At 66.1% G+C, this 11,131-nt stretch overlaps 1 protein-coding gene across 1 annotated transcript; it reads right to left on the bottom strand.

Annotated features, from left to right (window-relative positions):
- Window positions 1-229: 229 nt before the first annotated feature.
- On the bottom strand, window positions 230-9,695 carry SHOX (short stature homeobox). The gene is made up of 5 exons (XM_025440635.3): window positions 9,170-9,695; window positions 5,870-6,078; window positions 1,916-1,973; window positions 1,726-1,814; window positions 230-475 (listed from the first exon to the last, which is right to left on the bottom strand). The coding sequence occupies exons 1-5, from the start codon at window positions 9,441-9,443 to the stop codon at window positions 230-232; spliced, it is 876 nt and encodes a 291-aa protein (XP_025296420.1). The 5' UTR covers window positions 9,444-9,695.
- Window positions 9,696-11,131: the final 1,436 nt, after the last annotated feature.

Genomic DNA, 11,131 nt, shown 5'->3' with positions numbered 1-11,131 from the left:
GCCTGCCGCCTCCCGCACACTCTCTGCGAGGGTCCGGCGGGGTCCTGAGGTCCCGGAAGGCCCCCTCCCTCGGCCGGCGGTGGGCCCCCGGGCTGCCCCGGGCAGGGAGGCCGCGCGCTCGCTCCAGGGCGTCCGTCAGTGCGGCCGTCGGGGGCGCGGAGGGGTCGAGTGCAGGACGCAGCGCGGGCGGGGCGGTGGGGCCGGGGCGGGGCGCGGGGCGCGCGGCGGGTCAGAGCCCCAAGGCCTCGGCGTGCTTGCGCGCCTTGAGCCGCAGGTCTGCGATGCTGGAGTTCTTGCTGTTGCTCTTGGCGGCGGCGGCCACGACGGCGGCGGCCGAGGCGGACTCGGCCAGCGAGGCTATGGGCAGCCCGAAGGGCGGCGGCGGGAACATCAGGTAAGGCGCGTGCGCTGCCAGGTGCGGGTGCAGGTGCGGGTGTGCGTGCGCCACGCCTTCCAGCTGCAGCTGTGCCTGGACCTGGGAGAGCACACTTGGCACAGTTAGGACGGGTGCGCCACGGGGCGCGTCCCCCCCCCCCCCGCCCCGGAAGGGACCCTTTCCGGGGAGCCCTGGGCCACCACCCACCCTCTGCCGGGCAGGGGGAGCGCAACTGTCCTCTGGATGCCCGAGTGGGCGGGGGCTGTTGGCTGCTTTGCACACGCAGAGCAGGGCAATCTGAGCAGCTCTCACACCCAGCCCCCCACCCTGCTGGCGCACACACCCCTGTCCTCGCCAGCATCGGGGCCGTCTACACCTGCCACCCCTGCCTCCCTTCTCCGCACTTGTGACGTGTCCCCGACCAGGGTCTGGGTTCTCCTTGCACACCTTCCCAGGGACGCCTCTGAATCCAGGGGGCGCATGACCCCACGTCCCGAGCGCTGGACGCCCTTATGGCTTTGGGCACTTGAGTTGGAGCGCGCGGAAGGCTCGAGCACCCGCTGTCTCAGGTGTGGATTGACTGACCCGCCCCCCCACCATCACCACCCACACCCTAGCTGACCCGCAGAGGCCCCTGGACAACGCCGGTCCAAATATGCACCCGGGCCTGGTCCTTGGAGCAAAAACCCCTGCTCCCGAGCGGTGCGTGCACACACCCCCCTCCAAAGTTGAGGCCTCCACGGGGCGCACCGGCTCTGCGCTGGGACGAGGCAGGGAACACGTGCGCTGTGCGCGCTCCGCTCAGGGGCGCGCGCCTCCCGCACGCAGCTTCCAGCGCGCGCACCAGTGGCTGCATCCAAGCAGCCCAGTGACACCCTCGCCACCCCAGGGGCACGCAGGGCAGTCCCTGCTCTGGGCTCCCGGAGCTCCAGGTGGGGAGCCAGGCCCAGGTACAGCGGGGTGCACACACCTCCACTTGAGGCCTTGGCGCGGGCGGCGAGGTGGGGGTTGGGTGTCTACGCAGCGCCGCCGCCTACCCAAGCGCAGCGCGAGCGTCCCCGCGCCTCCACCCCCAACCAGGCAGCCTGGGTGGGTGGGATTTTTTTTTTTTCACTCTGAGTTTTGTAAAATTTTGTTTGGGTTTATATCCTGGCCCTCCCCAAGGTGACTCTTGGAGTTTTACAGCGTGATTTTAATACGTGCCAACGGGTGTATAAATGCCCCCTTGTAAAAGCGGCAGCCTTTCTTCCGCGGGGGCGGGAGCAGCGGGGGGTGAGGCGGGACGCCAGGGAGGCGGGGAGGTGGCGGCCCCCTGCGCGCGCGCCTCAGAAGGGAGAAAGACGGGCTACCTGTTGGAAAGGCATTCGCAGGGCGCCCATGTTCACGTAGGGCGCCACCCTGCAGGCGTCCAGGTGGCTGGCGGTGCCCAGGATAACGCCTGCAAGGGGAGAGAGGAGCCGTGAGGGCCTCCTGGGTGCGCTGGGCACCCCGGCGGCCTCTGCACCCCTCCCACCCCCACTTCCCAGCGTCCGCTCGCACCTTTATGCATCTGGTTCTCCTGCTTGCGGCACTTGGCTCTCCGGTTCTGGAACCAAACCTGAGGACAGAGCAGAGAGAGGCGCGCAGCCGCGTGAGCCTGCGGGGCTCTGAAGCTCGGGCTGCTTTACCCTCAGGACGGTAGACGGCGAGGGTGCGCGCGCCCTGGGGCGCGCTGGGGTCCCCCGGGCGCCAGGGTGCAGCCGCAACCCAGCCAGGCCCTAAGTGGCCGCGCCCGGGCCCCAAGGCGAGGAGCCCCTACATCCATATCAAGGGAGGAAGTGCGCACTGGAGTAGCAGGGCGGATTCCAGAACTTTCCACACAGTGTGGGCATTCCCTCCTCCACTGGGCCAAACCCCTGGGAGAGCCAGAGCTTCCTGCTCCCGACCTTAGCCGCCGGGGAAGCAGGCGCCCAGAGTGATAAGTAGCTCCCAATCCGGTGCCTTCCCGGGGAAACTGCCCCAACACCCAGTAGCTCCAAGCCCTCCTTGCTAAGCCTGGAGGGTCCGGTTCCTGTTAAGGACTCATGAATGTTCTGGATTCACAAAGACCCAATAACTTCGGGCCTCAGCCTCCTTCTTAAAAAAAAAAAAAAATCGAATTCTTGGAGAAAGGACATCAGTGGGACCCTCCGCAGTTCAGCTCGATCCCCAAGTCAATTTGGGTGCCAAGGATCCCACCCCTAAGCCTCCGCCCCAGTGGGCAGGCTCACAGGCTCCCCTTGTCCGGACGCCCCACGGTCCATATTCTCAGGCACAGACTTTCCCCTAAAGCTCTGTCCTCTGCGGCTTTCCTGCCACCCTGGCTCGACCTAATCGCCTGCGATGGTGGAACACTAATTAACACAAAGAAAGGCTTCCTGGGGCCACTGAGTCTGGGGTGCCCTGAGCTTGAGCGGCGCAGCTCCAAGTATGCCAGGGGGCTCCCCTTAACCCCCGGATCCCGGTTCCACGGGCGCCCTGGGAAACCTCACCACACCCGGGGAGCTTGGAAGCACCCGGGACTGCAGGAAACCTTAACTTTTCCTCCCCAGACTCGGAAGAGGCAGCTTTTTCTCCAAAGCGGAGCCACCGTCTGCCGGTTACAAGCAGCTTTCCAGAAGGTTCCAAAGCTCAGCCCGCCAGCCAGGCTACTGGGAGCTTGCAAAACTTCTAGCATGATCCCCTGGAAAGTAATCCCCAAAGCGTCCTCCCTTCCATCCAGGTCGCAGTGCACAAGCCCTTCCGGCTGGCATTCCCCTCCCCAGCTCACAGAATCCCTCCTCGCCCGACTCCCCGCACCCCTACCCCCTTCGCCACCGCCAACATCACCCCGGGGCGGGTCGCACGGGACCCCTCTGCGCCCATCCCGACCTCCTGCCTCTCCTGGGGGTCGTACCGGGGTCCCCAGGAGGCCCGTGGGGAGCAAACTGTGCCCCCCACTGCGAGGCGCATTTGTTGGGGGGAGGGAGGGAGGAGGGAGAAAGAATCCTAATCCTATTTAAATCCAGAAAAGCAAAACTCCCTTTCCTCGCAGCCGCGGCGGCAGCAGCGGGGTCGGTGGGTGGGTTGGGGGGAGGTGAGGGTGGGGAATGAGATTATGTGAGATTATGAAGAGTAAAAGTGATGAATTAGCCAGTGCGTCCCGCGATAATAAATCAGTCTTGGGGTGATTCACGATCAATTCCAATTAGTCCCGAATATGCTAAGTAAAGCGCAGTACACTGGTTAAGCGGTTATATCTTCATTAAGGGCCGGTCGGTGATTCCTTTCACAAATGCCGTAATCTGATTTCTTTTTGATTCCCATTACAGACAGTGAATAATGACATTTAATTTAGCTCTGCGCCATAAACCCAAAGATATTTGTTGTAATTAAATTACCTCCTGCTCCTCACTGTGGTCTCATAACTTTCCATTATAACCCTGACAGCTGCGTGATATGAGGTGCCAGTACGACACTAAAAATAAAAGGTTAATAAGGACCAGCTTCCATAGGATCCCCAATTTATTTACAGCAAATTTCCACACTAAATTGAAACTCTATCCTTTAACAACGCGGGACAGGCTGTACCGAAAAGGATTACCCACCGCCTCGGAGCCGGGAATAAAATACGCGTCCTCCCGGGTGCCCCCCACCCCTGCGGCCCGCGGGGCGCTCCCCCCCGGCGCCCTCCCCCTCGCCCCTTCTGCGCCCTGACCCATTCGTTTTAACTAATTGATTTTTACGAGCGCCCCTGCCTTCCCTTTACCCCGGCGACCGCCTTCCCCGTGGCCGGCGGAGAAATTATTCCTTCTGTCCGATTCCCATGTTTGTTTTTATTATTATTTACAGTCGTTAAATTTTAATTCGGCCCTGGATGGATCGCCACCGCCTCGTGTCCCCTCCCATCCCCGCGCCGCCCTCCCCGCCGCCAGGGCCACCACCCCCGCTTTGATTTTAGGGCTTTCTGGAGACCGGCGAGCACCCAAGAACCAATTTCCTGCCACTCCGGTCGCTCCCGCTAAGGTGTTAGTCCGTAATAGACTGCTGAAAGAAATAGTGTACAATTAAATTAGAAGTAATTTATTTTTATAGAAACAGTACATCAAGGCCTGGGAGATATTACAGATCCCAGGCAGAGAGACACCGGGAGATGACATAAAAGGTGATGTCCCCTTCAGCGAAAGTTTAATCTTTTCATTAATTTATATGCCGCGGCCCCATCTATCTTCCCCGAGAACGGCGGCCAGCGGGAGAGCCACCCTGTGACCGCGGCCTGGGCAAAGGGGCCACAGTCCGGACCGCCGGGGAGAGGCTGGCCAGCGGCGCGGGTGCCACCTCTGCGGACAGGAGCTGCAGGAGGTTGCGAGGGGACCTCGGAAAGCCTAGGCCAGGGCGCCCACTCCTCTAGGTGCAGCGCGATGGGGACCGAAATAACAACAATAATAAAAAACAATAATAAAAAAAAACTCAAATGAAATTGAGTCAAACACGTTTGTGCCTTCCGTTCGCAAGTGCGCTCGGGGTGGCTGCGGGGGGGACGACAGCGGGGTCGCAGTGTGTCCATCCTCTACACCAAAGCGCGGCGCTTGTCGCGCACTCTCGGTCCCCGCTCGGCAATATTAATTCCATTTATTTAAAACCGGTCCCCAGAGCCCGGGGGATGCGGACTCCCTTCCCTTCTGGGGCCGGCGCTGCTGTCCTGCTCAGAGCCTTGAGGGAAAGGACGGGAAGGCTGCAGGCCCGACCTCCCGGGGTCCCCCCGCGAGGGCACAACGCGGGGCAGGCGAGTTGGAAGCGGATGTTTGCCAACACCCCCGTCCCCCCCCCCCAGAAACGCGTTAATAAATGTAACTTGGCGTCTGTAGTGCCCCGGAAAGGCTGCCCAGCGCGTCCCCTCCGCACGTGCGGCGCACGCCCAGGGCCCCGCAGACAGGGGCTCGCCAGATGGGGCATCAGGAATTCATGCGCCCCCGCCCCGCGCGCCCCCCTCCGCCCGCCGCGCCCCGGCTAATCCGGCCCCGCGCGGGCAGCAGGCGCGCTCATCAAGATGCCCGGGGTGCGCGGCTCCCCCCACCTCGCCTCCCCTCCCAGGGGCGGGAGGGGAGGGGGCTGAGGGCCTGGGCAGGGGGGAGGGGAGGGAACAGAAGCAGCGGAAAGAGGTGAGGACACATCCCGACGCCGGGCCAGCCGCTCCGGGTGGGCACTCGCCCTTCGCGCTAGCCGAGCCGAGCCACCCGCGTGCGAGGGCCCCAGGCACCTCCGCCAGGCCCGGCGCCGGCGCGCTCCCGGCCCCCCTGCGCTCCCGGGAAGGGGCCTCCGGGCTGCCGAGCACGCGCTGACGGGGCTGCCCGCTGCGCTCCCGGGAAGGGGCCTCCGGGCCGGGGAGCACCCGCTGGCGGGGCTGCCCCCTGCGCTCCCGGGAAGGGGCCTGCAGCCCCGGGCGGCGGTGGAGCGCTCCGGGCCTAGGCTGGCGGGGCCTCCCCGCGCTCCTACCTGCACGCGCGCCTCCGAGAGCCCCAGGCGCTGGCTGAGCTCCTCGCGCATGAAGGCGTCCGGGTAGTGGGTCTCGTCGAAAAGCCGCTCCAGCTCGTTGAGCTGCTCCAGCGTGAAGTTGGTGCGGCTGCGCCTCTGCTTCAGCTTGGTCTGCCCGTCCTCGTCCTCCGACTTCACGTCCTCGCGCTTCTCCTTGCACTCGTACACACCTGCGGGCGGGCGGGCGGAGGGCACAGGGCTGAGGGCAGGCTGCCCACCCCGCCCTGCGGCTCCCTAGAGCCGGGGCGCCCCCAGCGCCCACAAACAGGCCGGCGGCGCGGCTGACATGCAAGGGTGCGCCTGCAGGCGAAGGGGCCCCCCGGCAGCAAGGGTGCCCCGACCCCCGGGGGGCTGCGTCCAGTGGCCAGAGCGGCCTCCAGGGGACCCCGCACTCCTGGTACACACTCGGGCATCACTGCACGTTCTTTCTGGGCCTAATCTCACAAGGCTTTCCCCAAGGTGTCCTCTGTCCGGCTTTCCATAGCGACATGTCTTAGCCGGTCTCCTCGCTCTGCCTCTCCCAATCGGGTCTTCAGTATTATTTTAAGTCAAACAACTTTGGGCCGAATAGCCCGGGTGTCTGTTCCCCGCAAGAGTGTGGGGCTCTCCCCGGCCCGGCTGAGGTCCAGGCCCCAGCAAAGACGCCACCCCCGGGTGCTGCGCACAGACAGGGGCCGTGCCAGGCGGGTCGGAGCCTCCTCCCGATGCCGAGGAGCTGGGCGCACAGCCGGACCCCACTCTGGTCTCTTTTGCAGACCCAGAGACCAAAACTCACCCCAAATGCACGGCACGGGGGCTGGGGGCGCGCCGGTGAGCACGGCCCTCTGCCTCCAAGCGGTCGGCAGGCGGTGGGACACAGCCCCGCGGCCACCAACAGCGGCACGTTCTTACTCCAAAGACGGTGATAGCATCTGTGCTTGCTGGGGGAGCGGGACAGGGGCTGAGCCTCAGGTCAACATTTAGACCCTAACCAGACGCCTCTGCCACCCACCGCTGGGAAATGCAGCCCCTCATCGAGTGCACACGTAAAAGGCGGTTCCCCCACCCACGGCTGGGTGCCGGGCGGGAGCTGCACCTCCCTGGGCGCCTGCCATCTCCGTGCCTTTTCCCTGCATCACGGAACTTGCCGGGCACACTCACAGGCCACCTCTGTGCCCCAAGGAGATGTCCCCTGGTGTCAAGGGGAGGCTCGCCTTCAGGACACCCTGGCCAACGAGCCCAGCTGGAAAGCGGCGTGGACGCAGCCCGGAAGGCCACTTCATGACTCAGCCCAGAAACTTACCAACGGGGAGACCCCAGGCGGCTGTGGGGAGCGGGCTCATGGGGCACCGCGCTCCCCGACCAGGATCCCGGAGCCAGAAGCCAGCCAGTCCTCTGTCCAGGCTCCCGAGCACGGGCACTTGACCCCGACTCCGATTTTAAATCCCCTCCCGCCTGCTGAAAGCGTCGCATTTCCAGAAACACCCCGTTTCTTCCCAGCTGTAAATCCTCGTCCTAGAGGCCGCCCCGACTCTTCCTTCCTCCCTCTTCTGTTATGTGTGACGCCAGGGATTGATCCCAGCTGAGACGCTGGCCTTCGGAGCCCCCCTGAGGACCCAGGGCAGGATTTGCAAAATCCACAGACTGCCTCGCTGTGCTCAGCGGGACGCCGTGCGGGCGCCCGTGACCTCGGGGTGTCTGCTGGAACCCCCAGGCCTCCCACACCTCCAAGCTGCTCCCGTCTTACAAATGCAGCCTGTTTTGTCTTCCTCTCATCCCTGAAAGGCCCCGACTGTCCTCGCACTGTCCTCGCGCTCGCTCGCACTCTCTCTCTCCCCCGCACACCAGGCCCTTTTTCCAGGGTCCCCAGCCTTGGCCATCAGGGTGCACAGAGGCCGGCGGACAAGGAGGAAGGACTGGGAGAGCCGGTCAGGAGCCACGGAGCTGGCCCCGGCTGCCCTAAACCCCTGAACTTGAGCGTGGGCCGTGAGGAGCGCCCTGCCCACAGCTGTGTCTTCATTACGGCAAAGTCGGCGAGCGCTCAAGAGCCAGGTGTGCCAGGTGGCGACCAGGGCTGAGCCCCGAGGTGAGGCAGGTCGTGCCCGGGCCGCCTGGGTGGCAGCAAGCCTCTGCCAGCTTGCCGCTTCCACCGGACAAGGCCTCAGAAGCCTACGTGGGTCACCCGCACGGTTGTCAGGCCGTGGCCCGGAACCCCGCCACTCGGAGACCGCTCGTGTAGGGTCCCCAGGAGCAGGAGGCCCGGGGTCTGTGTGCCCGTGTGTGGGGTGGAGGATTGTACTTGGTGGGAGGCCTTCTCCGCAGGCAGGCTGACAGTGTGCAGGGCAGGAGCTGCCAGGCGGGTGGCAAGACTCCGTATTTCGTCTTTGTGATGAAAAAGAGACATTCCCAGCACGCGCAGACTGTGCCCCCCTGACAAATCTGGCCCGTTTCGTGCCTCTGCGTTACCTCTGCTGGTCGCCCCGTGTGGTCACACGTCCCCGGGTGGAAACTACGGCTGCCCGGCGGGAAGAGCCCCCAGAAATCCGCCCGTCTCCCCCCATCCAGCATCCGGGCAGCCGCCGCCACCACTGTCTGGAAGAGCAGAAGGGAAGCAGGCCCAGGGCGCACAGGGCACCCGCAGCTCCCTCGCCGGGGCCGCCTGCGCTCTGACAGCCCGGACGCCCTGAGCCTCCCCGGGGCCCTTCCCTGCGCGCCCAGACCGTGGCCACCTGCGGACGCGCGACTGGTTTTAATTTAGAGGCCCGCGTCAGCTCAGATCCAGCTTCACGGTTCAAGGGGAAAGTTTTCCCTAAGAGGAAGCCGCGCGGAGAGGCTTCCGCAGGCGGGTGGGGCGACTCAGGGACAGCCGGGACCTCCGGCCCGCGCAGCCCGTTTCAAAGGCTCGGAGGCCCGGAGATGCGCGTGGATCTGTCCTCGCGGGCACCGGGGAGTGGACACCCGGAGCACCGGCACCCGGCGATGCCCTACAGCCGAGCAGCGCCCAATGCGCCCGGAGGACCCCCACCCGGGGCAGGTCGCGCCGGCACTGCCGGTGCCAACCCCGGGGAGCCCGCGCTGCAACGGCGCTTGGCCCCAGCGCCTGCCCGGCCGCGGCTCCCCGGCCTCCCCTCCTCTGCGCCCTGGCCTGTCCTTCCTTTCCTTTGCAAAGCCGTGCCCCGGGTGGCCGAGGCCTCTCTGCGGAGCAGGCTGCCCCTTCGGACGCGGGCTGGAGGGGATTCGGGGCGACGGGCACCGCCGGCCCGGGAGCGCCGGGCACCTTACCTTCCGCGGCCCTCCCCGTGCCGAACTCTTTCAGTTTGTCCTTGTCGCTGTCCACGTGGTCCTTAAACAGATGTACCGGACAGTGGCCGCTGCTCTCCGTAATGTCCTGCAGGCTGGATTCCGAGCTCCCCAGCTCCCGCGAGCGCGCCAGTCCGCTCTCCAAAACTTCCCTGTACGTGATCGAATCCTTCTTGCCGCCGCCGCCGCCGCCGCCGCCGGTCTCCTTGCTCTTCTGGTCGAAAGATTTGGATACAAAAGCCGTCAGTTCCTCCATGGCTGCCCGGGGGGCTGCGGGGTCCGCGGGGCTCGGCGGGGCTTGGCTGGGAGCCGGGCTGTGGTCCGCACGCGTCCCCGCGCGGAGAGGACGGTCCGTGTGAGGGTAGGTCCCTCCTGCTGTTATTTATGCCTTTCAATTTGAGATCTCACTATTTATACGAGGCCACCTCCGCCCAACCCCCCGCGCGCCCTGTCTGCAGCAATTAGGGCGCCCGGCTCGGCGAGGGCGCACGCGGAGACGCTATCTCTCCCCCACCTCCAGGCCGGCAATTGGCTTTCTTTTCATTTCATCACTGTTTGGCGTCTGAGCACCTTGGTGCGGAGAGGTGAGCATCCAGCTTTTTGAAGGGAGAGGGAGACGGCGCGCGCGCGCGCGAGCGGGCGCAGGCGCCAGCGCCCCAAACAGGTACCCGCATTCGCATTCCCTCAATGGCCGGCGGAAACCCAAGCCGAGGAGGAGTTTCTGGACGCTGCCGGGGTGCTGGCCGGCCGGGGCCGGGAGGCGCGCAGCCCCGCGCCCCTGGAACGCGCCTCTCCCGCAGGATGCGTCCGCGCGCGGCAATGCGGACACGCCGAGGGGACCCCGGGCGGCGGTGACGCGCGATCCACGGACGAGAACCGACTCGGAGACCGGGTGGGATTTGCGGGCCGGACCCGGCGGCGCGGCCCGCGGAGCGAGGGGGTGCAGCGGGAGCGCACGCGGCGGCCGGTGAACAGCTCCAGGACCCCGCGCCCCGACAGGAAGGGGGCCCACGTCCCCCCCGCGCGAGCGTGGACGCCGGGACCTCGGCGGCGGCGGAGGCGGCGATGCAGAGCGGCCGGCACCGCGGAGGCCGCGCTGGGGAGCACCGGGGCGCAGCCGGGGCGCGCGGCCGGAGCGCGGGGGTCCGGACTCGGAGCGCGGCGCGCACGGAGGGGGGCGGGGGGGCAGCGCCTGGAAACCGCTTGGGGCTCAGCCAGCGGAGCGGCGCAGCCGCGCAGGGACCCTGGAGGGCGGACGCTTTATTTGGGGGAAATACGTCTATCTGTGGTCGTGCACGCTGTTCCCAGCCAGGGGCTGCCCGCCGCCCCCTTCCCAGCGCTTAGGAGGAGCCACTTTCTCCGCGGCCACCGCGACATCCTTTCGCCATCCCGGAAGTCCGGCGTGTCAGCCTCTCCGCAAAATGTCATCCGCAAATAAAGTTGACTTTCCCCCTTTCCCCCCAGTTATGTGTCGGAACCCCGCGCCCCCCTCCCTCCGCCTCCCCCGCCCACCCCGGGGAGGGGGGACGCGGCCCGCGGCGGCGCTGCGGGGGGAGAGGGCGCTGCTGGGTCTTGCAGGAGCTCGGCCAGCGCCTTGGGGAGGGGGCCTTCCTCCTCGGGGCCCGGCCGGGGCCACCCTGGGTCCTCGGGCCCCGCCGGCACCAGGCGGCCCGGCCCCGTGTCCTCCGCGGAAAGAGGGGGACTGAGGGCTCCTGGGGCGTGCGCCGGGCACTGGGGGTCCGCTCGGGGCGCCCGGGTCCGGGGAGGGGCGGGGGTGTCCTACCCCCCGTCGGGGGAGGGGCAAGAGCAGAGGGAGCTGGGGCAGCGACCAGCTGTTTCTCTCCTGCTTCTTCCTTCCTTCTTCCTTCCTTTTCTCCCTTTCCTCCTTTTCCCTCCTCCTTCCTGGCTCCGTCCTTGTCTCCTTCCTCCCTCCCTCTTCCCTTC

This window comes from Canis lupus, chromosome X (assembly GCF_003254725.2).
Source record: "Canis lupus dingo isolate Sandy chromosome X, ASM325472v2, whole genome shotgun sequence".
Taxonomy (NCBI): Eukaryota; Metazoa; Chordata; class Mammalia; order Carnivora; family Canidae; genus Canis; species Canis lupus.
The sequence above is the reverse complement of the archived record's forward strand: the minus strand, read 5'-3'. Positions and strand labels throughout refer to the sequence as shown.